The sequence below is a fragment of the Protopterus annectens genome, chromosome 2.part2 (assembly GCF_019279795.1).
Source record: "Protopterus annectens isolate FY-2018-M chromosome 2.part2, PAN1.0, whole genome shotgun sequence".
Classification (NCBI taxonomy): domain Eukaryota; kingdom Metazoa; phylum Chordata; order Ceratodontiformes; family Protopteridae; genus Protopterus; species Protopterus annectens.
Genome location: NC_056730.1, coordinates 1096094742 through 1096119385, shown reverse-complemented (window position 1 = coordinate 1096119385; position 24644 = coordinate 1096094742). Strand labels below are relative to the sequence as shown.

Below are 24644 nucleotides of genomic sequence, written 5' to 3'. Positions count from 1 at the left end.
GGAGTTTAGAAAGATTGCTGCTACACAACATTTTTTGTTAATAACTTTAGAGCAGAAAAACTTTTAACATAATGACTCAGGCAACAGAAAGTAGAGAGGAGTGCCACCAAGCATAGGGAGCCTGTAACAAGAAAGACAACAATAGATCCTTTAGAGGTATTGGAAATATTTCGGAAATTCTATGAAAGTCTGTATAAAGCAGAGAAATATAGAAATCAAGAAAAGGTACAAATGGAAATGTTGATAGAAGAATTAAACATGCCAAGGTTAGAGGTAGAGGAGACTGAATTACTAACAGGATAGGAGGAGATGAGATAAAAATAATGATGTATAACCATCTACAGGAACGTCCCCAGGAGCAGATGGTATTCCTGTGGAAGTCTGGAAGCTAGGAGGGAAAAAACTGATAAAGATCTGGAAGGTTTTGTTTAACAGTATTTTAAGAAGAGAAGCACCAACACCCTGAAAGAAAGTGGAGGTAGTTGTAATTTGCAAAGAGGATAAAGACCCATCAGATCCAGCTTCATACATACAAGCACATTTCAACCCTAAACCATGATTATAGGCTCATACTAGGCTATCTGCCCTAGGGCATTTATAAGCCTAGCCAGAGTATGTTTGGCTTTCGCCACCCATTTTAAATTAATTTTGCTATGCCCTTTTTCGAGGTTAGTATACTGTGCCTCTGTTTAACAGTGACGCAGAAGTGATACCCGGGGTAAACCTACGATTTCCCATCCACTCATCAAGATTCCTCTTGAAGAGAGTCAATGAGGGACTCTGCCTAACCTGGACTGGGATTTTATTCCAGAGTGAAGGAGCCTCTGGGTTATGAATCTGTCCCTCCAGCATGTCCTATTTATTTCAGTGCTGAGGTTCAAGTCTCTCGAGCGTGTAGCTCGATGGGATTTGGATTTTTTGAGGTGCAGCATGTCCCTTAATTCCGGGTTGGACATGGCTTTATACGTCAGGCACAGGTCGCCTCTGAGCAGGCGGTATGCCACTGAGTAGAGCTGGAGTTTCTTTAACTGGGCAGCATATGGCATCTGTTTGAGCCCTTTGATCCTCTTGGTGAGGCACTTTTGGGGTCTTTCCAGTTGCTGCAGGTGTTTGGTAAGATACATCCCAAAAGGGGCATTGTACTCGAATATGGGCCTGATGAGGGATTAGTAAAGAGGCACGATGACCTCCCCTAATCTAGATGTGAATCCCTTCATGATTAGGTGGGCTATATAAAATGTTTTTCTAACCACTTTGGCCACATGGTTGTCAAATGAGAGATTGCTATCAACTTGGGTCCCCAGGTCCCTAATTACTTCTTCTGTACTTAATGCATTACCACCTATGTGGTAATTTGTGGGCACTTTGTTTTTGCCAAAGGGGATGACAATACACTTTTTGGCAGTTAGCTTGAGGCCATGGCTCTGGCACCAGTTGTCTGTTTCTATGAGGCCCTTTTGGATGATGCTTGTGTCGGCTGGAGAGTCGATTATGGCGCCCAGTTTGCAGTCATCTGCGAACTTGGTCAGCCACAGTCCTTCTGTGTTGGCCTGTACCTCTGAGAAATATATACCGAACAAGAGAGGTCCCAGGACTGAGCCTTGTGGGATGCCACTTGTAACTGGTTTGGAGTCTGACATGGCTCCAGCAATTCTATCCATGTGGGTTCTGTCCTTGAGCCAGTTTGCAACCCATCTAGTGGCATAGGGGTTTATATTTAAGCTGGTGAGCTTATCTATAATGCCCGAGTGGGGTATTGTATCGAAGGCTTTTGAGGTCCAGGTAGGCTGTGTGGACCACCTTCCCTTAGATCAATGGCCTTGGTGACTGTTTCAAAGAAGTCGACCAGGTTTAAGAGGCAGGATCTGCCCTTAACAAAGCCGAACTGGGTAGGATCCAGTGTCTGTAGGTCCCTAATATCTTTATTTATGAGGTCCATGATGATCCTTTCCATAGCTTTGCAGACCAAGCTAGTCAGGCTTATGAGGCGATAGTTTCCAGGGTCCATTGAGGCACCACCTTTGTGGAGAGGGACCAATGTTGCTGTACGCCACTCTTTGGGTACATATCCTGTAGTAAGGCTGAGATTGAACAGTAGTTTTATGTTTGGGTTTAGCTCTTCTTGGAGTTCATGTAGGATGCAGCCCGGGACACTGTCTGGTCCCATTGATGCTGTGTTTTTTGCTTTGGAGAGGGCAGCTCTTACCTGAGCATCTGAGATGTCAGGGGGGCAGCACTCTGCTGGGATAGATATTTACCCTTTTGGTGGGGAGGGAGAAGTTTGTGCTGAACCTGTCAGCTAGGATGTTGGCAATGTCTGTGGGTTCGGTGTATTTTTTGTCATTTTGGACTAATTCTGAGCAAATCTGGGAATTCCCACCCAGGTTCCTAACATAACTAAAGAAAGCCTTGTGATTAACCTTAGTGTCCTGTGCAATTTTCTCTCGAAGCTGGCCTTAGACAATTTTATGAGTGCCCTTAGTTTTTTGCTAATACTGATCAGAGATGCCTTCCCTTTTTGGGATTTTGCTCTGTCATGTAGTAGCTTCCTCCTTCTATTGTATAGTTTCTTTATGACTGGGGTCCACCAGACAGGACGCCTGCCTTTGGAGGATTGGGTCTTGGTTTTATTTGGGATTGCATGATCCATGCATTCCTGAAGGTGTTCATAGAATGCATTTATAAAGGATTCTGCAGTCTGGGCCGTATTTCCCACAGGCCCGGGGGCTTTGAAGGATTCCACCTCGGTTTTGAGGAGTGTGAAATTTGCTTTAGAGAAGTTTTTCACTGTGGTTTTCTGGGCAGGGGGTGGGGTCAGGATGTGAATATCCAGTGAGATCAGTTTATGGTCTGATCTTACCAGTGAGGGATACACTTTTGGTCTGGAGCATGGAGTCCCCATGTTGGTGATGATCAGGTCCAGTATGTTTTCCCCTCTTGTGGGAGTGGTAACAAGTTGTTCCATAGCATTTGAGTTTATGAATTCTAGGAACCTTTGGGCTAGGGTGTTGGAGCTAGAGTAATGCTCCCAGTCTATGTTTGGGTAGTTGAAGTCGCCCAATAGAACGGTGTTTGGAGAGACCTTCATATTTTCCAGTGTTCTCAGGAAGGCAGAGTGGGGTTCCTGGGTTTGGGAGGGTGGCCTGTAGCAGGCTATAAACTGGAAGGTAGTTTTACCCAATGTTAGTTGCACATGGATAGTCTCTGATGCTTCGTGCTTTGCCACCAACCTGGAGGTGTGGGTATCTTTGATGAATATCGATACTCCCCCTCCTTTTGTGGTTCGGTCCAAGTTTTGGGGCCGAAAAGCATGGTACGAGGTATAACCTGATAGTGCTGGGGTGCTCTCGGGAGTCCTGAACCAGGTTTCTGTTACTGCACAGATATCAATGTTCTCCATGCTAAGGAGAGTTTCAAGTGCGTGCATCTTGAGGTTTAGACTTCTGGCATTGAGTAGCATTACTCAGTTTCTTATCCCTTGTGATACCTATGGAGGTGGGTTTGTCTTTTGTGCCTTGCCTAAAAAAAGCACTATGGGGGTAGCAAGAGCCTTTACCAAAGTGTTTATGTCTATAATGGCTAAAAGAATGGCAAAAGTGATGCCAAAATTGATAGATATGGATCAGTGTGGTTTTGTGGATGGGAGGCAAACATTTGACAAAATTAACAGAACACGGGTGATCCAGAGGGAAGCAGAATGTAAGAAAATAAGAAGTTATGTACCTACCATAACGTTCCATGTTAGTTGTTTTCTCTCGCCTTCCTTCTTGCTTGATGGGTTCGGAGCCGATCCTCGGCTCCGACTCGGCACTTGCTTTAGCTCGAGAACTCCTTTTACCAGCTCGAGGCAGCCCCATATCCCATGATGCAAGGCAGTAAGTACCCAGATCTCGTTTGTTGACAAAGGGCAATAACACCAAGCATAAAATACTTCCCAAAGGAAGAAGAAACTTACAGATGGAAAAAGGACCAGGTCTGAATGGTCTTTAGCATAATAGTTTCTTATACAAGGTCTGTCCAGGCCAGGGGGAAGGAGGGAGGGTCACAAGAAAGAAGGCGAGAGAAGGCAACTAACATGGAACGTTATGGTAGGTACATAACTTCTTAATGTTAAGTTGTCAATCTCGCCTTCATTCTTGCTTGATGGGACCGCGTCCCTAGCACCTCTATCCTGGGTGGCTCAATGGAACAAACTCTTGAGGACTGTAGAGCCAAAACTGGCTCTGTCCCTGGAGGCCAAGTCCAATTTGTAATGGGAAACAAAAGTGTGAGGAGTGGCCCAAGTGGCGCTGCACAAATAGTGTCCAAAGGCAGTCTAGCTTGAAAAGCTGTAGAAGTAGCTAAACTCCTAGTTGAATGTGCTTTAGGTTTTGAGCACAGCTGTTTTCCCCTGATCGTATAAATTTCAGTGATGACCGAAGAAAGCCATCTGGACAAAGTCACTTTAGAAACAGGAAGGCCTTTTTTATTATCCGCATAGGAAACAAAAAGTTGATCAGATTTTCTAAATTTTTGTTCTGTCCAAATAATATCTAAGCTGACGGTGGGCGTCAAGATAATGTAGCTTTTGTTCAGCTCTATCTGAGTAGTTAGGAAAAAATACAGGAGATCAATGGATTGATTCAGATTGTTTTTGAAGCGACCTTAGGTAAAAAGGATGGATTAGTTCTCAAAGATACTCTGTCTTTGTGAAAAATCAAATAGGGGTCGAACCGAAGAGCATGAAGTTCAGACACCCTCCTGGCAGATGTAATAGCCACTAGGAATAACGTTTTCCAAGAAAGATATTTCAGGGAACAAGAAACAGCTGGGTCGAAGGGGAAGAATCAAGGATGTCAGCACTAAATTTAGATCCCACTGAGGAGGAGGATTCCTGATTGGAGGCTTTAGTAGGAAAATTCCTTTCAAGAAGGCCCTGCAGAGCCTATGGGACATAATATTATGATCTGCTATCCCGACATGAAAATTAGAAATAGCAGCCAATTGAACTCTGACTGTTGAAGAAGAGGAGCCTGCATGAAAAATCTCTGCTAAGAAGTCCAGAACTGCCTGAACAGGGGCAGTAAAAGGATCAATATTTTGTGCCTTAGCCCAATAAGAGAAACGTTTCCATTTGCTTGTGTAAATCCTCCTGGTAGAGGATTTTAGTGAAGCTACTATGATGTCTCTAACAGGGTTAGAGATCAAAGGAAGCCTGGCTAAGGAAGGAAGTGGAGCAACCATGCTGTGAGGTTGAGAGAAGGGATTGACCGGTGCAGCTGACCGGATTGGTGAATCAGTAGATCTGGCACTGGGTCCAGATGCCACGGCTGCACCAAAAGGTGATGATGGAGGAACGGGAACCAAACTTGTCGAGGCCAGTAAGGGCAATGAGAATCAATTTGGCTCTCAAAGCGGTAGCTTTCTGGATCACCTGAGGGATCAGAGGAAATGGAGGGAAGGCATAAAGAAGTCCCTGGGGCCAATCCTGGGTCAGAGCGTCTCTGGGGATGGCCTGATAGAGGAAGAGGCTGAAGAAGTCTGGACATTTGCTGTTTTGGGGAGTAGCAAAAGATCGCAACATGGACGACCCCATTCCAGAAAAATCTCTTCCACTATGGATTGCTTGAGAGACCACTCGTGAGGCATGAGAATAGCTCTGCTCAATCTGTCCGCTATAATGTTGGTTTTCCCAGGGATATGCATTGCTACCAGAAACCGATGAGAGGAGATCGCCCATTGCCATAGTCTGAGCGCTTCGACACAAGGGGTAGGACTTGGTTCCGCCCTGTTTGTTGATATACCAAACTACAGACATGTTGTCTGTGTGGACTGCAATTGTCCCTACGGGAAGAAAGTCGTTGAGGGCTTGCAACGTTAAAAGCACTGCTCTCATCTCCAGGACATTTATGTGCAGATGGTACTCGAGCGGTTGCCACGTCCATGAACCATCCTGCCCTGATAATGACCCCCACCCGATCAGGGAGGCATCCGTGGTGACAGTGGCTATCGGGGACGGAGGTACAAAGCACCTGCCTTGGTGAACCTGAGACGATGTGATCCACCAAGCAAGATGTTCTTTGCATGTTTGTGTCACCAGAATCTGGTGACGCATTGGGAAGTTGCTGGTATGACCACTGAGTGAACAGCATCCACTGAAGGAGGCGCATGTAGAATCGAGCCAGGGGAAGAAGAGTAATGGTCGCAGCCATGAGACCTAATACCTTTAGAACCATTCTGGCCTGTACTTTCTTGCTGGCCAGAATGATCCTGACATGAGTCTGAATGTCTGAAACTCTTTGTTCTGTAAGGGTAGCTGACATCCGAACAGTGTTTAAGTTTGCGCCTATGAAGGTAATAGACTGGCAGGGCGATAAGGATGACTTTTGAAGTTGACTGAGATGCCCAAATGAGAACAAAGGTCTATTGTGTAATCCCTGGCTTGTATAAGCTGATGCCTGGTGGTGGCTGACAGGAGCCAGTCGTCGAGATACGGAAACACCTGGAATCCTTGGCGTCTCAGGTGAGCCGTGACCACTGCCATGCATTTGGTGAACACTCTGGGGCTGTAGTGAGACCAAAGGGCAGGGCTCTGAATTGGAAGTGACTGGACCCCAGCGAAAGCGGAGAAATCTCCTGGAGCGTCTGTGAATTTTGATGTGATAGTGCATCCTGAAGATCTATTGAGCACATCCAGTTGTCCTTCTGTAAGAAGGGCAGAATTGACTGAAGAGTGACCATTCGAATCTTGTCTTCCTGACAGACTTGTTGAGTCTGCTGAGATCCAATATTGGTCTCCAGTCTCCCGTCTTTTGGGGACCAAAAGAACCTTGAGTAGATTCCGGGCTCTGAATGGTCTATTGTAACTGGCTGAATGGCTCTTTTGCAGTAGTTTTGCGATTTCCAACTCTGCAATCTCCCTTAGACCGGTGGTACATCTGGAAGGGAACTTGAGGGAAGGGACTTTCCTCGAAAGGAATTATGTAACCCTTGGATATGATCGACTGTACCCATCTGTCTTGAGTGAGGGAATGCCAGGCTTCTGGGTACAGTGATAATCTTCCCCCGACTGCCTCCAAGGAGGGACAGCCGGGCAACACCTCAGGGATGCTGAAAGGGCTTATCAGAGAGAGGCTCCCTGTTTCCCTGGTTCTTGGACCCCTCTGCCTCTAGAGCGGCGTCTGTTGTTGTTACCCCCTCTGCCTCTAGGGGTAAACTGACCACGTGAATCCGGCGTGACTCCTTGGGATTTACGGAACCACATCTTACCACCCTTCTGTCCTTTGGGATAAGGCCTAGAAGGGGTAGAAAAACGGACTCCAACAGCAGAAAGAGTCTTGCCGTCCTGCTCACACCTGGTCAAGGTCTCCTTCACCTGAGGGCCAAACAAAGCTGACCCATCAAAGGGAGAATTTGTGAAGGACGCCTTAAAGGGATCCGCAAAATCACATAGCCGCATCCAGGCTTGGCGTCTAAGAGCCACACCTGTGCCTGCGGCTCTACTCGCTCCATCCGCAGCATAAGATATTAGCCGCATGGAGGAGTTAGCAATGGAATTGAGGGTTCCTAGCTGCGAAGCAATCTTTTCTTGAGCCCCTGCAGCTGTAGGATCCTGAACTACTTCTCCCAGCTCCTTCAGGATATCTCTCTGGAGTCTGCTGAGGAAAACATCCGCTTGCCGTACCTATCCATGGTCCTAGAGTCCTTATTAGGAGGATGGACGGGCACGGAAGGATCTGCAAGTTCCTTTTTGGTGGCCGCAGCCACCACCATGGCATCAGCGGGGACACCCTTGGTTAGGAATTGTTTGTCACTAGGGGCAGTGATAAATTTTGAAGGCCTCCTAGGGACTGGCTCTACAGAGTCAGGAGCTGTCCACGCCTTTCGTGCAATAACCTGCATAAGGGGTCGAAGGCGGAGACACCCAGGAGGTGGAGGGCCGAGATCCAAACGCCTCTAGGTATACTGACTCATCCTCAGAGGGATTGTTGGTGGGCCAGTTTCCCCTCTGTTTGAGAAGTTCTAGGATGTCTGAGAAGGAGACATCCTCAGAGGGGGATCTAGGGGATCCCTCTGACTCATCAAAGTCAGTATCCGAAGTGACAGACTCGGGGGAGTCTACATGCTTCCTCTTACAAGTCCTCTTCCTAGGAGGATCTCCCGAAACATCAGGAAAATCCTCGGAAGAGGGGGAAATTCCCAATGGGGAAACCTGAGGCGGAGGATCTCTGGGTCCTGTAGCAAGAGAAGTGGCAGAGATGTCAACAGGTACCATAGAGGGAGGAGCTACGGAACAGACTGCTGACTGATACCAGTCACCAGTACACTCTTCATCACCTCGAATGCTCCCCTCCCAGGCAGGTCCGAGAGAACCCGCTCCGAAGAGCTAGGAACTCCAGGAACCACCGAAAAGGAAGTCTCCGAGGCAGATGTCGGAGCCGAGCTCACCAAGGCCGAGGCTCCAAGGGGAAGAGCGGGCTCGGACAAGGGTCCGATGCCACTCACCCCTCGGAGGAGACCATGGAAGCCCGACCACCGAATCCCTCTAAGGAAGAGGAGATAAGAGTAGGGGCTGAAGGAACAGAAGGGGTATCCGTCCTCCAGCCGTAGCAGTAACCATGCCCGAAGACTCCAACTCCAAGCTCTGGGGTAGAGTTGAAGGAGGAACTGTAACGGGGTGTGGACCAACAGTCGTCTGCTGAGACGGACTGTGTAGCATTTGGGCCAGTACCTGTGACTTGAGTAATCTACTGACCACTCTCTCTAGGTCATGATCTGACAACCTGGATGACCTTGAAGATCGGCTCCGATGGCTCCGTTCCGATAGAAGAGGCGGCGAGCCAAAAGTAGCGGCTCCAAGGAAGGAGACCCCGACCTCTTCCTGGAATGGGCCATCGGAGCCGATACTACAGATCCTGTCGGCACCGACTTCCGGAGCCGACAGAGCGTCTCGATGTATCGGCTCCAGCCGGAGCCGATACAGCTACAGTAACGGTGTTGGAGCCGATCGGAGCCGACACCGATGCCTGTGCCACATGGGTGTCGGAGCCGATCGGAGCCGACATCGAAGTGGTCAAAACAGATTCGGCACCGATAGCCATCGGCCGAAAGCTTGTGGATCCAGAATCGGCTCCAGCCGAGCCAATCTCGACTCAATACGAGTCGAAGCCGAGGCCGCAGGCTGAGAAACAGAAGCCTGGGCCTTGGCAGTTTTAGTTGATTTTGTGGAGCCGACTTAGCCGGAGAGCCCTCCGGCTTAAGAAGACCCTGAGAATCAACTTGTTACGTCTCTCCTGCAGGACTCTCTGGCTGAAGGAGTGACAAATAGCACAGGAGTCCTGCAGGTGAAGAGGGCCCAAACAATACAGGCAAGAAGTGTGACCGTCTGTCAGAGACATCTTCTGACAGCACGAGTCACACTTCTTAAAACCTGAAACCCTCTCCTTTGACATGGTGCCGAAACACAACACACACAGACACACCAGTCAAAATTAAATTAAACAAAATACCAAGAGGTATTTTATAAAAACACCAACACACACACCCTAACAGGGGGGGGGGGATGGGATAGGGAAAACTGACTAACAAAAAATTAAGAGAGACAGGGATTTCTGTCAGAAAAAGGGTAGAAATAAATTTAAACTATCAAAAAATTAGTTTAAAACTAAAAGGGGCTTGAAAAAATCACAAATGTGAACTACTTACCAGGAGCTGGTAAAGAGAAGACCTCCCAAGCGAAGCGGCAAACGAGATCTGGGTACTTACTGCCTTGCATCATGGGATATGGGGCTGCCTCGAGCTGGTAAAAGGAGTTCTCGAGCTAAAGCAAGTGCCGAGTCGGAGCCGAGGATCGGCTCCGAACCCATCAAGCAAGAATGAAGGCGAGATTGACAACTTAACATTACAACTTATAGGTGGTGGGTCTTGATTCAGAGAAAGCATTTGACAGAGTAAGCTGGGACTTTATGAGCAGGGCAATGGAAGCATTTGCATGCACAGACAAAATTATAAGGTTGATTAGGAGGATATATGAGGGATTGGAGGCGAAAAGTAAAGTGCTCCTTTCTGATAACTTCTACCCTGAGCAGAGGAACCAGGTAGGGGTGTCCTCTTTCCCCTTTGTTATTTGCATTATATTTAGAATCACTTGCAAAGAAAATAAGGGACTCGGAAATTAAAGGATATAATTGGTATGGTAGTCAAGAAAAGCTGCCTGTATTTGCAGATATTATTTTATACCGGATAAAATCAGAAAATGACATTTCAGTGTTGTGGAACATTTTCAGACAGTTTCATATCTTTTTGGGATACAAAATTAATGAAGCTACAACAAAGGCAATAGCTGTAAATTATGTACCCACACAAGAATTGGTTCAGCAATATCCATATTTATGGGGACACGATAAAATGAAGTACTTAGGAGTATGTATTAAAATGATTCCAGTGTGGCAGCTAAGGATATGTGGGAAGAAGCTAAACAAAAGATAATACAAAAACTGAGAAATTGGAAGCTCTGTTATGTGCATATAAACAGTAATATACAAGCAGTTAAAATGTTTTTAGCTCCTTTAGTCTTATACACAGGTCAGGCATATTTTTATCAATCAAAGGATAAGTTGTGGATGGCAATTACTTAAGACCAGAATGATTTTATCTGGGACAGGAAGACAGCAAGAGTCAAGTGGGATAAGATGATTCTTCCAATAGAACAAGGCAGATAGGGATTACACAATTTGAAGGAGTATGTCACAGCTACACAGTTAAAGTTCCTATAACTAGCACAAGCAGAAAAAAGAAGTTATGCACTTACCATAACATTCAATCTGTGTTGTCCATTTTCATTCACCCTCAACTTATGGGTCCAGAGCCGATCCTCGGATCCGACTCAGTCATAACACTAGCTTGTGGCCTCTAACTCTTGAGCTCCTTCCCTACCCACAAAGCATCTTCAGGAAGCTTGACAAGAAGAACATAAAATAACAAGTATAAATGAAGGTCAACACAAAGGACATAGTTAACCTAGAACCAGAAATCGTATTCCTACACAAGCCAGACATGACAGAAAAAGTATAAAGGCAAAAGTCATACTTGGAGCTCACATGAAGGATGAAAGTGTTCTTCAAGTCTCTCGCTTCTTTAAAAATCAGATAACAGAAATGGATGGAGGTTGGCAGGTGGGTAGCAGAGAATGAATGAAAAAGGACAACACAGATGGAAAATTATGGTAAGTACATAACTTCGTTATCTGAGGTTGCCAATTTTCATTCATCCTCAACTTATGGGTCAGAATCCCCACCTTTCTGAACCCTTAGCTGGAGTCCAAGAAATGATATTCCTGAGTACAATTGAGCCAGGACTGTACTACCAAGGAATGTACTACTCCTGAATGCTGAATCAAAGGGAATTATATCAAAGTTTGCAGTAATAAAATTCAGTCCTATGGTATAATAAGATCCAAATAAGGGAAATCTTATCTAAAAGTAGAAATTGCCACGAGTTGTCCTTTTAGAAACTGACGAAGAAGCTGCTTCATAAAAGGCTCACTAAATATTCCAAAAACAGTGAGATTTGGAGCTGAGAAGGGGTCTGTCTGATTCTGATCTGCCCATAAAAAAAAAATTCTCCCTTTACTTCTGTGGAGATCCTTAGTAAAGGAATAACAGGAAAATCAGGGTCTAGAAAGAACAGAGGAACTGGGGAAACCACACTATCCGTTGGTCATTGGAGAAATCCAAATGAACCATGCCTGAGCAGTAATACAAAAGGAAAACTGCTTGATGAGGCAGTAATAACAAAACATTATTATAATGTTACTCCATTCAGCTTTGTACTAACTGAATTTGGAAATTATGATGTTGTATGAAAGCAACAAGAAGACTGAGGGGTGGGGAGGGCAGAGCAAAGGGTGTCTCAATGATTCCCCTGGTGGGAGGATCACTGTCAAGTAGTTATAGCTCTTGTCGTTTTGGTAGGATACAAGAACATCACAGCAAAAGTGACCCTACCAACTGAAAAATTATTTCCATCACACCGATGTAGATAGACCATTAGTGAGGCAGAAAGGAGGACCTCTTCAATGTGTCTGGCTGTACTTCTGGAGCCAAATCCAATTTGTAATGAGTAATAATTGTATGTGGATAACTCCAAGTTGCTGTTGCACATATGTCACACTCCTGGACGATCTAGCCTGAAAAGCTAAAGAAGTTGACAGGGATCTGGTTGAGTGAGCCCATAATTATTTGGTATAGTGACAACCAATTGTTATAAAGAAATGAGATTTGTCTATGTCAGCCCCGCCTGGAGAACATTTGTGTCAGTATGAGATTCAATGACAGCTCCTAATTTGCAATCATCTACAAATTTAGTTAGCCAGAGACCACTGACATTGGCCTTGACGTCTGAGAAGTAAATGCCAAAAAGTAGTGGTTCAAGGACTGATGCCTGAGTGACTCCACTTGTGACTGGCCTCTTTGTAGATGTGGACTCACCAATTCTAACTTCCTGGGTCCTGTCTGAGGACTCTCTCTCTTTGGATCTCATGCACCAGCAATCTGGGCACATTTGTGGGAGGTAACCCAATGTTTTGGAATGCTGGCGAATGCTATATCTTTGTCAGGACAGATCCCATAATAGCAATGGCTACTGCAGCAGTGATTTAATGAACGAGCACTATAGAAATCCTGGCCACTGTTCCGGAAGATCACTCCAACAAATTACTGGCTAATGCAGAAGAGCTTGAGGAATGGAAGACATCAAGTGTGGTAACCTCTTATAAGGTACGGAAGAGAAGGGAAAAATAGGGAACTTCAGGTCTGTTGGATTATCAGGAGTGGCAGGGAAAGGTACAGAGACAATAGTTAAGAGGAAAGCTGGTAGCACTTCTAAATGGCAAAAACAGCCAGTACAGCAACCAAATTGGATAATGGGTAGATAGAGTTATTAGTCAATCTCGACTGAGTTATACAACTGAGCTACAACTGAACTTGACAGGGGAGTATATCAATCAATCCCAACTGAGTTATACGAATGAACTACAGCTGAAATTGACAGGGGAGTACATCAGTCAATCTCGACTTGAGCCACAGCTGAACTTGAAAGGGGAGTATATCAGTCAATCCCGACTGAGCTACAGCTGAACTCGACATGAGAGTATATCAGTCAATCCCAACTGAGCTACAGCTGAACTTGACAGAGGAGTATATCAGTCAATCCCGAATGAGTTAAATGACTGAGCTACAGCTGAACTTGACAGGTGAGTATATCAGTAAGTCCCGACTGAGCCATATGACTGAGCTACAGCTGAACTCGACAGGGGAGTATATCAGTCAATCCTGAGTTATATGACTGAGCTACAGCTGAACTCGGCAGGGGAGTATATCAGTCAATCCCGATTGAGTTATACAACGGAGCTACAGCTGAATTTGACAGGGGAATATACCAGTCAATCCCGGACTGAATTATATAACTGAGCTACAGCTGAACTTGACAGGGGAGTAGATCAATCAATCCCAACTGAGTTATATGACTGAGCTACAGCTGAACTCGACAGGGGAGTATATCAGTCAATCCTGAGTTATATGACTGAGCTACAGCTGAACTCGGCAGGGGAGTATATCAGTCAATCCGGATTGAGTTATACAACTGAGCTACAGCTGAATTTGACAGGGGAATATACCAGTCAATCCCGGACTTAATTATATAACTGAGCTACAGCTGAACTTGACAGGGGAGTAGATCAATCAATCACAACTGAGTTATATGACTGAGCTACAGCTGAACTCGACAAGGGAGTACATCAGTCAATCCCAAAGGAGTTATACAACTGATCTACAGCTGAACTTGACAGGGGAATACCAGAAGAAAAGGTTTATCTGGATTTCAGCAAAGCATTAAGCAGAATTCCACACAAGAAGCCAATATGAAAACTGGAGGAACAGGAGTTAAATACTGAGAATTAAAGAATGAACGTCTGAATGGCAGGATGCAGAGAGTTATGCCAAGAGAGGCACACAATGCCAGGAATTAGAAAAGTGACTGTAGCATACCACAGGGAGTCTGTCCTGTGCTCAGTGCTCTTCAGTGTGTTTCTCTGTGGCACATCTGAGGGAACATAGAATACAGTCACACTCTTTGATGATGCACAAAAACAAATGTAGCAATGGTGGATGGTGGAAGAGCTCAGTGAGGGATTTTTGAAAGGCTTTCATTTGGAGACAATGGTGGCAGCTTCCTCTCAGTGCAAACAACTGAAAGCTACTTCACATGTGCTCCAGCAACCGTGATGTGAAGAACCAACTGAGAAAGTGGAGCCAATGGCAAAAGCATAGGAAAGGGTCTTGGTGTATACGCATCACACTTGAATTCAACCAGCAGAAGAGAGAGGACAATGGAAGAAGCAAACAGAATGCTGAAGTGTACCTTCACAGTAATATAATTCAGAAGCAAAGCTGTAATGTTCTCCCAATACAGGGCTCTGGTCAGACAAGAGGCCATGCAGGAAAATAGTGATCAAGCTTCTAGAAGGAATTCAGTGGAAGGTCACCAGAATAATCCACAGGAAAGAAGAGAGTGGATAGGACCAGAGATGAAGGAGCTGGAGCTCTTCTTACCAGAGACCAAAAGAGATGAAGAGACATGATACTAGTGCATAAGATAATGTCTGGGAGATCTGAAAGAGAAAGAGCCAGGGAAGGAGGAGGCACATCTTCAAAAGAAGTGCTACAGACCCATGGGAATGGACTACAGGAATGGGAGGTGGTAAATTCATTGAGGTACTTCAAGTAGGCATGGGACAACTGGTGATACGGTAAGGGAGATGGCAGTGACGGAGGGGAGGTAAAATGTTAAATGCCCTTAAAGGACAGACTGCACAGGCTTTTGGCTGCCACTTGCCATCAAGCAAATGTTACATAATATAACTCCCTGCATAACTGTCAAGCCTACCACAGGCAAATGTAGCATGTGTTCTGAACGTAATTACATGTTTACTCTGCAGCATTTATAAGCAATCAAACATTAGTGTAACATTTCAAGATTTCACTGACATTTTCTAATTAGGAAAAACAGCACAGACTATCAGACCACAGATGGAACCACAGCACATTCTTAATTTGATTTGGTTGTCGTTTCACCTCACAAAAGAAGAAGTGACTATGACTACAATACAAGAGACAGATGAATAACACTCGGCTAAACCAAGATTATATTTGGGACTGTAAAAGTGGGTTCTCACATGCATTTCATTGAAAGATGCAAAACATCTTACCTCTGCACATTTTTTTTTGAAAGACCATTTCTGAGCCCAAAGTTTTCTTTGGATTTCAATCAGGCAAAGGCAAATAATCAACTCTGAGGCACAGAGCAATGTAACCCTTACTGCAACATAGTTGACCTGAGTTCTTCTAGTGTCCTAAACACTAGAAAAGCTGTAAACAGTTAACCCATTCCAGCAAAAATTGAAGACTGCAGACAAGCCTAAGAATTTTGGTTGGAAAATCAAGACATAAGGTTGGATTCATAAAGGTCATCACAAAGTGGACCTTTCTGAGTGAATAGACACCACAAGCATTTTGGTAGGGCTGTTCTTGAGTTCAGAAACTGTATACTTTATGGTAACCTTTATAAATCTAGCCTATAATGTTTCTGCAAGATCATTCAGAGACACAGATTAAGGTTCTGAGCTTTAAATGTGCTGCTTTCTGTAGTCCAGGGTAATAAGTTGGATTCCTTCCAACCTTAATTTGCCTATCGTATCACCACATAGTACTCTTGGGTAAAGCATGAGAAATGTATATGTGGATTACTGCTCTAACATGGTTAACAAATACAAATAAAATAAATAACATCTCTATAATTACGAGTGTGGACTAATCTGGTAAACTGCATAAGCAGGTATAGTTTCAGTAAATTTTCCAGTACACAAGTGACATTTGTATGCCTCTGGTATTAAACCAATTCCATAATAAGATTACAAGTAGCTCTTCATTAACATCAGTCACACAAGCATAAAAAAGTACGGACCGCTTCCTCTCTTCATTTGTGATGCCATTAAAAAAAAGTTCTATTAATTCACAGTAGGCCTTCAAGGTCTGGGGGTTAGTTCTTTAAATCTTGTTGACAACAAAGCTGAATGTGTTGTACATTGAAAAAATACCAAACACTTTTAAAATAATTTAACTATGTTTTTTAAAACACTTTTATTAACTTATCACTTAACACACACGCACACATACATTAACAGAAAACAAACCACATTATAATTTTTTTCATTTACAAACATTACACACATTTTTTTATTCATAACAACTGTCACTTACTTCAACATTAAATAAATTGCTCAATTCCTGTCTGTCATTACGCCTCACTCCTCCTCCTGACGACTATTCTGCATAGATCAATTCCATTTATTTCTATGTAACTTGCTCTTCTCTTTACTACAGGTCCCTCATCCACTTCTTTTATCTCTTTTACAATATTCAGTGCTTCAAATACAGTTTCTTTAGATTTTGATTTCCATTTTCTAATAATTTGTTTTTTGACAGCCAACAGGATTAAACTTAAGGTTTTACTATGTCTAGGCAATTCATATCTTGTGTCCCAGCTCACAAGAATCATTTTCTTAGTTACAGCCATTTAAATGACTTAATGTTGGTAAGAAATCCAAGACTTAGCAGATGCAGAATGTCTTCCTAGCCATAGCCTTGCAAAGTAGCTCAGGTATGCTGACAAATAAGAGATCTAAGGGAAAATTAGCAAAGGTACTTTGTATCACAACATTTTACTACTCTTCACATTGTGTACCATCTAGTCTTTTTCTTCTTTCAACTTTTCCCAGTTAGGGGTCGCCACAGTGAAACAACAGTCTGCAAAATGATTGGTAGTGGAGTTTTACTGTGTCGAGTTGCCAGCCTGATGCTCAACCTTCCACAAAAGGCAAACACATGCACACACACACCCCTGGGCCAATTTAGAGTGTCCAATCCTCCTACAGCATGTCTTTGGGATGTGGAAGGAAACCGGAGCACCCAGAGGAAACCCACTTGACCGCAGGGAGGACATGCAGACTCCAGATAGAAGGCACTCCAGCCGAGAATAGAACCAGGGAACCTGTTGCTGTCAGGCAGCAACACTAACCGCTGCACCAATAACCAGTATACTATAACCATGGTGCTGAGAACTAGCCAAGCAGGTAAGATCACCAAAGGTAGCAAGTTATAACCAACTTTTCCTTAAGAGCTATTGCTCTGTTATTAACAAAATGTTTATATGTACATTGATAGGTACTAGACTAGCTTCCCTTGTGGGTCATTTTAAGCCTAGACAATTTCTCTTTTTGTTCTTGAACTAACATCCCATTTGGTTACAGACTGGCCTTACCCATCCCACAGTCAATAATTATACCTTACCCCTAATCAGAATAACTGGGATCATACCATAGATAATTTGAGGGGACTCATGCATGGGATAAAGTATTTAGGAGCTGCCTCTGTCCATTAGTAGTATAAGGGGCAGTCCTGAGGCATATTTTTTTGTTTCCCATCCGTATATCTAAGTTGTGCCTGAATATGGACAGGGATGAACTTTGTTTTATATGGACAGGGAGTCTGTTCCACAGCAGAGGTATCATCTGCAAAATATACCTGTCTCTCCAAACCATTTTGTTGGGTGTTGCAGAAGAGGTTTAGATCCCTAGACCAAGTACTTCTGATGCCATTTGATTTGCTGATGTGGAGTAAATCCATCAGTACTGGGTTGGAGGATGCCTTGTACCTCAGACACAGGTCACCTCTTAGAAGTTTGTAGGACACACAGTACAGTGATAGGACTTTCAGTCAGTCCATGTAGGTTTCTGGTCTAGGAAGACTGAGGATTTCCCTCTCCAGAGAAAGGACGGACTCAAGACTTACCAGATGGGCCACAGTGGGCAAGGGAGGCGGGGTCAGCAAGCAGGGAGACAACAACAAAACAAACTTCAACTTACATTGTCTTGAATGCAGAGTTCTAGTCTCCCATCCTGTACTACGTAGATGCTGTCATCTAGTTGCCCAGGCTGAAAGATGTAGTCCCCCTCCATCAAATTCATGAAAACCATGTGCTTACAGAGTTCCAGGAACAACGGTTTCTCAAAGTGACCCAAAACCCTGAGGGAAAAGAAATAAATCACTTGTGAAACAATTGAACTCAGACACAATGCTAGATAAAACAAACAGATCAATGAACCAGTACCTGAAGCATTAATATACAAAGAATTGCTGCATAATTCACCAACTCTTGTTTATCAAACTATGGAAAATATATGAAGGAGGTGGAGATCCCCACTGCATACAGCTCAAGAACAATGTGTAAAAGAATGGAAATACAATAAAATGTTTCATATGCAGCATAATACAGAACACAGTTCCATCAAGAATACAACTATGTGCATTAACTAGTAGAATTTAAATTGCCATACCGTAAAAACATGTCGACTGACAAAATATTTTTAAATAGGAATCTCAGGCAGTTCAAAAAATCCAAAGGAAAAACAAAAGCTTTAACCAGTGTTTAAACTAGAGTGGCTAAAGTAAAATTGTTTGTATTTGGCTAAATCATCCTAACAAACTCCTGGTTCGGATTTACAACACCAGACTAATACTGATATATTTTCACATAACAAAACAGAACTCTTAATTTTAAGAAAATGTGAATTCACTACTTTAATAAATATAACAACGCAGGTTTCACTTTCTTGTGGAATAACATTTCGGAATCGAAGCTCATCAGAGGTAGCCACAAATACATCATCCATCTACTCTAACAGACGACTTATTATGCAGGGCTCCATAACTGTGTGTGTGTGTATATGTATATATATATATATATATATATATATATATATATATATGTACATGGAAGGATTACAGAGTCGAACATTTGTAAATTTGAACATCTTTAATGCTGGCAAAAGTGATCTAGTAATCATTTGATTACTTCTGCTAGTATTAGTTTGTGGATTAGTAAGGAGTGTGAATTTGCCCTTTCCCACAGGTTGTGCAATCTCAGAGTTGGTATATATAATTAACAGGGGGTGATGCAGGAGGGCTTGCCCCTTCAAAAAAATGTGAATTTTTTTTTTTCTGAGTTGCAGTCCTTTGCCATTCTCCATTTTTGTACATCAATATTTCAAAGTACATCCATATGTGTGTACGCATTTATATATATATATATATATATATATATATATATATATATATATATATATATATATTTATATATATATATTTATACACATACACACACACACACACACACACACACACACACACACACATATATATGTATGTATATGGACTCATTTTAGAACACTGAAATACCAGAACATCGGAATTCAAAATGTTGTATCTTTCGGCTTTTCCCAGTTGGGGTCGCCACAGCGGAACTCTGGTCCGCTAATGATTGGCAGTAGATTGTTACGTACTGAGTTGCCAGCCCTGACGTACAACCTTCAACGAAGGTATGCCCATTCACGCATGTCTACACACAGAAGACGCTTTAGCTGAGAATCGAACAGGACAACGTCTTACTGTGAGGCAACAATGCTACCGCAGCACCACCACCAGCATCGGAATTCAAAATATTGAGACTAAAATCCTGAAAATGCATTATGCTGAACGTTCACAATATCGAATGTTAGCATGTTGAATCGGCAGTGTAAATACTGTCATGATGTGCAAATCAGTTGCTGTGTCTTTAAGACGTGTTACACTGTAGTATAGTAAATAAGAAGAGAACATGATTGAGGTCACCTGTGAAACTGGAGTAAGTATTGGAAAGATATATATTGCTGGAGCCTTCCTGTGTCCTGACAGAGTGCTCTTCAAACTATCTGGAGATATACAGAGCTAAGTATATTTTTCTGGCACTTCAGAGTTGTGTACTGTTAAATGTTGCTTGACTAATTTTATATCACTGTTGGCTGACTTCAGAGTTGTGCACTGTAATTTTTGCTTCACTGTACCGTTTTTCAGATCTCTGCTGAAGGTGTTGTTTATATTTGGAGGCTTTTGCAGTTGCCCGCCCCAGCTGTAAATTTGATCTGGGATACACCCCCCAGTCCCATCTCTTTACCTCATTCTACCTAATAGACTCCTTTTGCACTTGTTTTTAGTCCTTTTTAATTTAATTGCATTTTTTAAACTGTTTGGTCTAACATTGCTACATACTCAAGTGTGCTAGCTTGCACTGCATTTGAATTGTTTTTACTGCTGTTTTAGCTACTTTTTTGTATATAAAAAAAAAATCTAAGCCTGTTTCCTACCTTTCCTGTAACTAGTGTAGTCCAGATTCAGATTTGCTGTATCCAGGACTGTATGTAAGCTTCTGAGCCCCCCAAGCTTACTGTGCTGGAGGGAAGCCTTCTAGCTTATCAGTGGGAGTGGTAAGCACTAGGTAACCTATCTACCACATAAGGAGTGGTTCTGGCCCAGAAATTGTAGTTATTGGCCGTTTGGGCAGTTTTTCCATCTCTCTCAACTTTCTGATTTAAAAGCCTGCATTTGCACTTGTTTACCCCATTTCCTGTAACTAGTTTAGTCCAGATACAGATTCTTAGTTTTAGCACTTGAATTTGCTTATTAGTGATCAGCACTTGTTCAGAATTTGTTGTAAGCACTAAACAACCTACTAATTACTACAGCACTCAACCGTCCTCATTACCTACAGGAAAACAGTTTTGGTACTTACTTTCCTCACTTGCTTAGAGAAAACAATTCTTGTACTCACTTTCTTCACTTATCTAGAGGAAAACAGTTTTTTTATTCAGGCATGTCCAAGGGTCAGCTCCCAGTGTCCTCTCCTGTCTATCTGATGAATCTGGGCATCTTGGGGCAATGTAGAAATTGCCTCATGTACACAGACAACCCTCTCCTCCTACCACCCAACACTACAACTTGTGAGAGATGCACTTATCTAGCCAAACTGGAGGTAAAGCTCTCTCCAACCAAGACTGAACTTGACAGTCATGAGGAGAAGGTAAACACTTGCACCACGGCGGAGGATCTCAATAATAATCTGCTCAAGCAACAGAAACCTCCAAAGTAGAAATGCAAGCAACCTCCACCCCCCCAACACAATCCAAATGACGCATAGCCCGCAGAATCAGTGTGCCACTCAACCACACCCAATAAGGCAAAACAACGTACCCAACACACTAGTCACAGGTGACTCTATAGTCAGGCACACTGATGTCCCACTCACCAGGCTAAACAAGGAGAAGGTTACTGTCAGCTGCCTGTCGGGTGCCAGGATCCGCCACATAAGCCACACACTCAGGTCACTCCACAACAAGTACAAATATGACTCTGTCATTGTCCATGTTGGTGTGAATGACCTGAGATGCATCTCCCTACATGAAGAGACATGGAAGAGCTCTCCGATCTTGTAGCCCAGGCAGGTATGACCTTAGCCCCGAGTAGCATTCTGCCATCACCCAGAATGATACCGCAGTACAAGGACAAAATGATTGACTTCAACAACTGGCTAAGCTTCTGGTGTCATTCTAAAGGGATCCAGTATCTGAATGCCTGGGATGATATGGTCGACAGATCACAATGCTTTGTCAGAGATGGCCTGCACCTGTCACCCCAGAGATTCCGGATACTGGCTAAGGTTCTTGCCTCCCCTATAGTGCCTTTTTTAGGCAAGGTTCAAATGACAAATTCACCTCCGTAACAGGAACAGGCAAGCAAAAACTGAGGGTGATGCTACTTAATGCTAGAAGTCTAAATCTCAAAATGCACTCACTCGAGGCACTCCTTAAAATGGAGAACATTGATATCTGTGCAGTGACTGACACCTGATTCAAGGCTCCAGAGAGCACCCCTGCACTACTAGGCTATAACTCATATCACACTTTTCGGCCATGTAACCTAAACCGGAACACCAAAGGTGGAGGTGTGTCCATATTCATTAAGGATATCCACACCTGCAGGCTAGTTGCTCAGCATAATTCAGCCGAGGTTATCCAAGTGCAACTAACTCTGGGCAAAACTGCAATCCAAATTGTAGCTTGCAACAGATAAAACTACTCATGTACCAACTCCTTCGCTCAACGCTTTCAGGGATTCATAAACTCCAGTGCCCTGGATCAACTTATCCACACTCCAATCAGGGGCAACAATATTCTAGATCTAATCATTACCAACATGAGTGACTGGTGTTCCACACCTGAAGTCAATGCCTCATTGGTGAGATCTGACCATAAGCTAATTACCCTAGATTATCTACATCCTGCCCCCCCCCCCCCATTAAGGAAACCACGGTAAAAAATGTCGCCAAAGCCAACTTCATGCTTAAGACAGAAGTGGTGAACTTCATGACATCCATGCAGATAGACAATACAGTTACGACTACTGAATCCTACACAGTTGCACTTTATAAGCACTTACACGAGTGCATGGATCGTGCTATCCCAAACAGAACCAAGACACTATCCTCCAAAAAAAGGAATCCGATCTGGTGGTCCCCTGCCATAAACAAACTGTACAACAGAAGAAAGAAACTGTTGCAAAAGAGAGCAAAATCCCATGAGTGGAGGAGCTACCTGGTCAGCCTCAGTAAGAAGCTGCGATCCCTGATAAAATCCTCCAAAGCTAGTTACGAAAATAAAATCGCCACTGATTCTAAAGATAGCCACAAAACATTCTATAGCTATGTCAAGAATCATAATGGCAACACTCAGATCTGCTCTGAGTTACAGCACAATGGCACTAAATATACAGACCAAACTGATATTGCCAACATCCTGGCAGATAGGTTCAGTGCTAACTTTACCACCCTCTCATCCCCTAAAAAGCCCATCTCTATACCGGAAGAATGCTAAGTTCCTGTAATCATGGCTGCACAGGTAAAACCACATTCTCCAAAACCAATAACACAGCATCCATGAGACCAGACAACATCCCAGGCTGCGTTCTACATGAACTACAGAACGAACTGGTACCCCACCTAAGTACCATGTTCAATCATGGCCTCACCTCAGGATTTGTGCCCGCTGAATAGCACACAGCGACGGTTATCCCACTCCACAAGGGGGGAGCCACCACGGACCATGGGAACTACAGCTCCATTAGCCTGACGAGCCTGGTCTGCAAGGCCATGGAAAGTATCATCATAGAACTTCTAAACAAAGACATTGGTAATCTCCAAACTCTGGACCCCACCTAGTTTGGGTTTGTAAAAGGCAGATCATGTCTCCTAAACCTGATAGACTTCTTTGAAGCAGTCACCAAAGCCGTAGATGAGGGTAAGGTGGTTCACACAGCCTATCTCGATCTTGCCAAAGCTTTCAACACCAGCCCCTACTCTGGAATTATACATAAACTCACTAAACTAGGTATAAATCCCTATGTCACAAGATGGGTTGCCAACTGGCTCACTGACAGAACCCACACTGTGACAGTAGCAGACTTCAAATCTGACTTCAGACCAGTGACAAGTGGAGTACCACAGGGTTCAGTGCTGGGTCCCCTCCTGTTTGGTATCTACTTCTCTGAAGTACAGGCTAACACAGAAGGTCTTTGGCTAACAAAGTTCACAGATGACTGCAAACTAGGAGCCATAATCGAAACTCCTAACGATGTGGACATCCTACAAAAGGGCCTCAGTGAGACAGATGCCTGGTGTCAAAGCCATGGCCTCAAGCTCAATGCCAAAAAATTAATTGTCATCCCCTTTGGTAAAAACTCTGTACCCATGAAGTACAACATAGGCGGTAGTATACTTAACACCGAAAGTGTGATAAGAGACCTTTGGATACAGGTGGACAGTAGTCTCTCCTTTGATAATCACATCGCCACAGCAGTCAGGAAATCCTTCAACGTGGCACACCTCATCACAAAAGGTTTCTCATCCAGAAAAAAAGAGGTCATTGTTCCCCTTTATCATCACTCATTAGACCCATTATAGAGTACAACACCCCTTTTGGTATGTACCTTATAAGATATCTACAACAACTGGAAAGGCCGCAGAAATACCTCACAAAGAGGATTACCGGCCTCAAACAGATGCCCTACACAGACAGTCTCAAAAAACTCCAGCTTTACTCCGTCACATTTCACCTACTCAGAGGTGATCTCTGCCTAACATACAAAGCTATGTCAAACCCAGAGCTGTTGGACATGCTCCACTTAAAGTCCCAATCCCTCCAAGCTACACGCTCTAGGGACCTAAACCTTGTCACCACAACAAACAGAACATGCCGGAGGGATAGATTCCTGTCTCAGACTACCTATCTACATCAAACAAAGCTTCTCATTAGTACTCTTCCAACAAAAATCTTGATGATTGGATGGGAAATAGGAAATTCACCCCGGGGATCACTTCTATGGCTCTGCTCGACAGTCGCATTGGAAATTAATTTTCTTGGGTGGCAAAAGCCAGGGTACGTTTTGGCTGGGCTTGTATAGGCCCTAGGGCCGATAGCTTAGTACCTATAGTAATGTGTAGTATTTTGGCAGTGAAGTAGTGTTTCTAAGAGAAGGTTGAGGATAATTTTTTGCAATTTAAACAGGCAGCTATGAAGTGTGGAATGGTATGGTTGCCATTTTCTTCTGTGTAGTACGATCTCAGAGCTACATTTAATTAGCAGGGGGTGTGGGGGGTGCAGCCCCCCACATGGAGGGTGCATG

At 43.7% G+C, this 24644-nt stretch overlaps 1 protein-coding gene across 1 annotated transcript in view; it reads right to left on the bottom strand.

Annotated features, from left to right (window-relative positions):
- The window catches only part of PNPLA7 (patatin like phospholipase domain containing 7), a gene marked incomplete in the record, with an annotated part of 4152928 nt that overhangs the window by 3255116 nt on the left and 873168 nt on the right, over positions 1–24644 (bottom strand). The window contains 1 exon segment of the mRNA XM_044064320.1: positions 17960–18119. Within this exon segment, the coding sequence (XP_043920255.1) occupies positions 17960–18119 (160 nt within the window).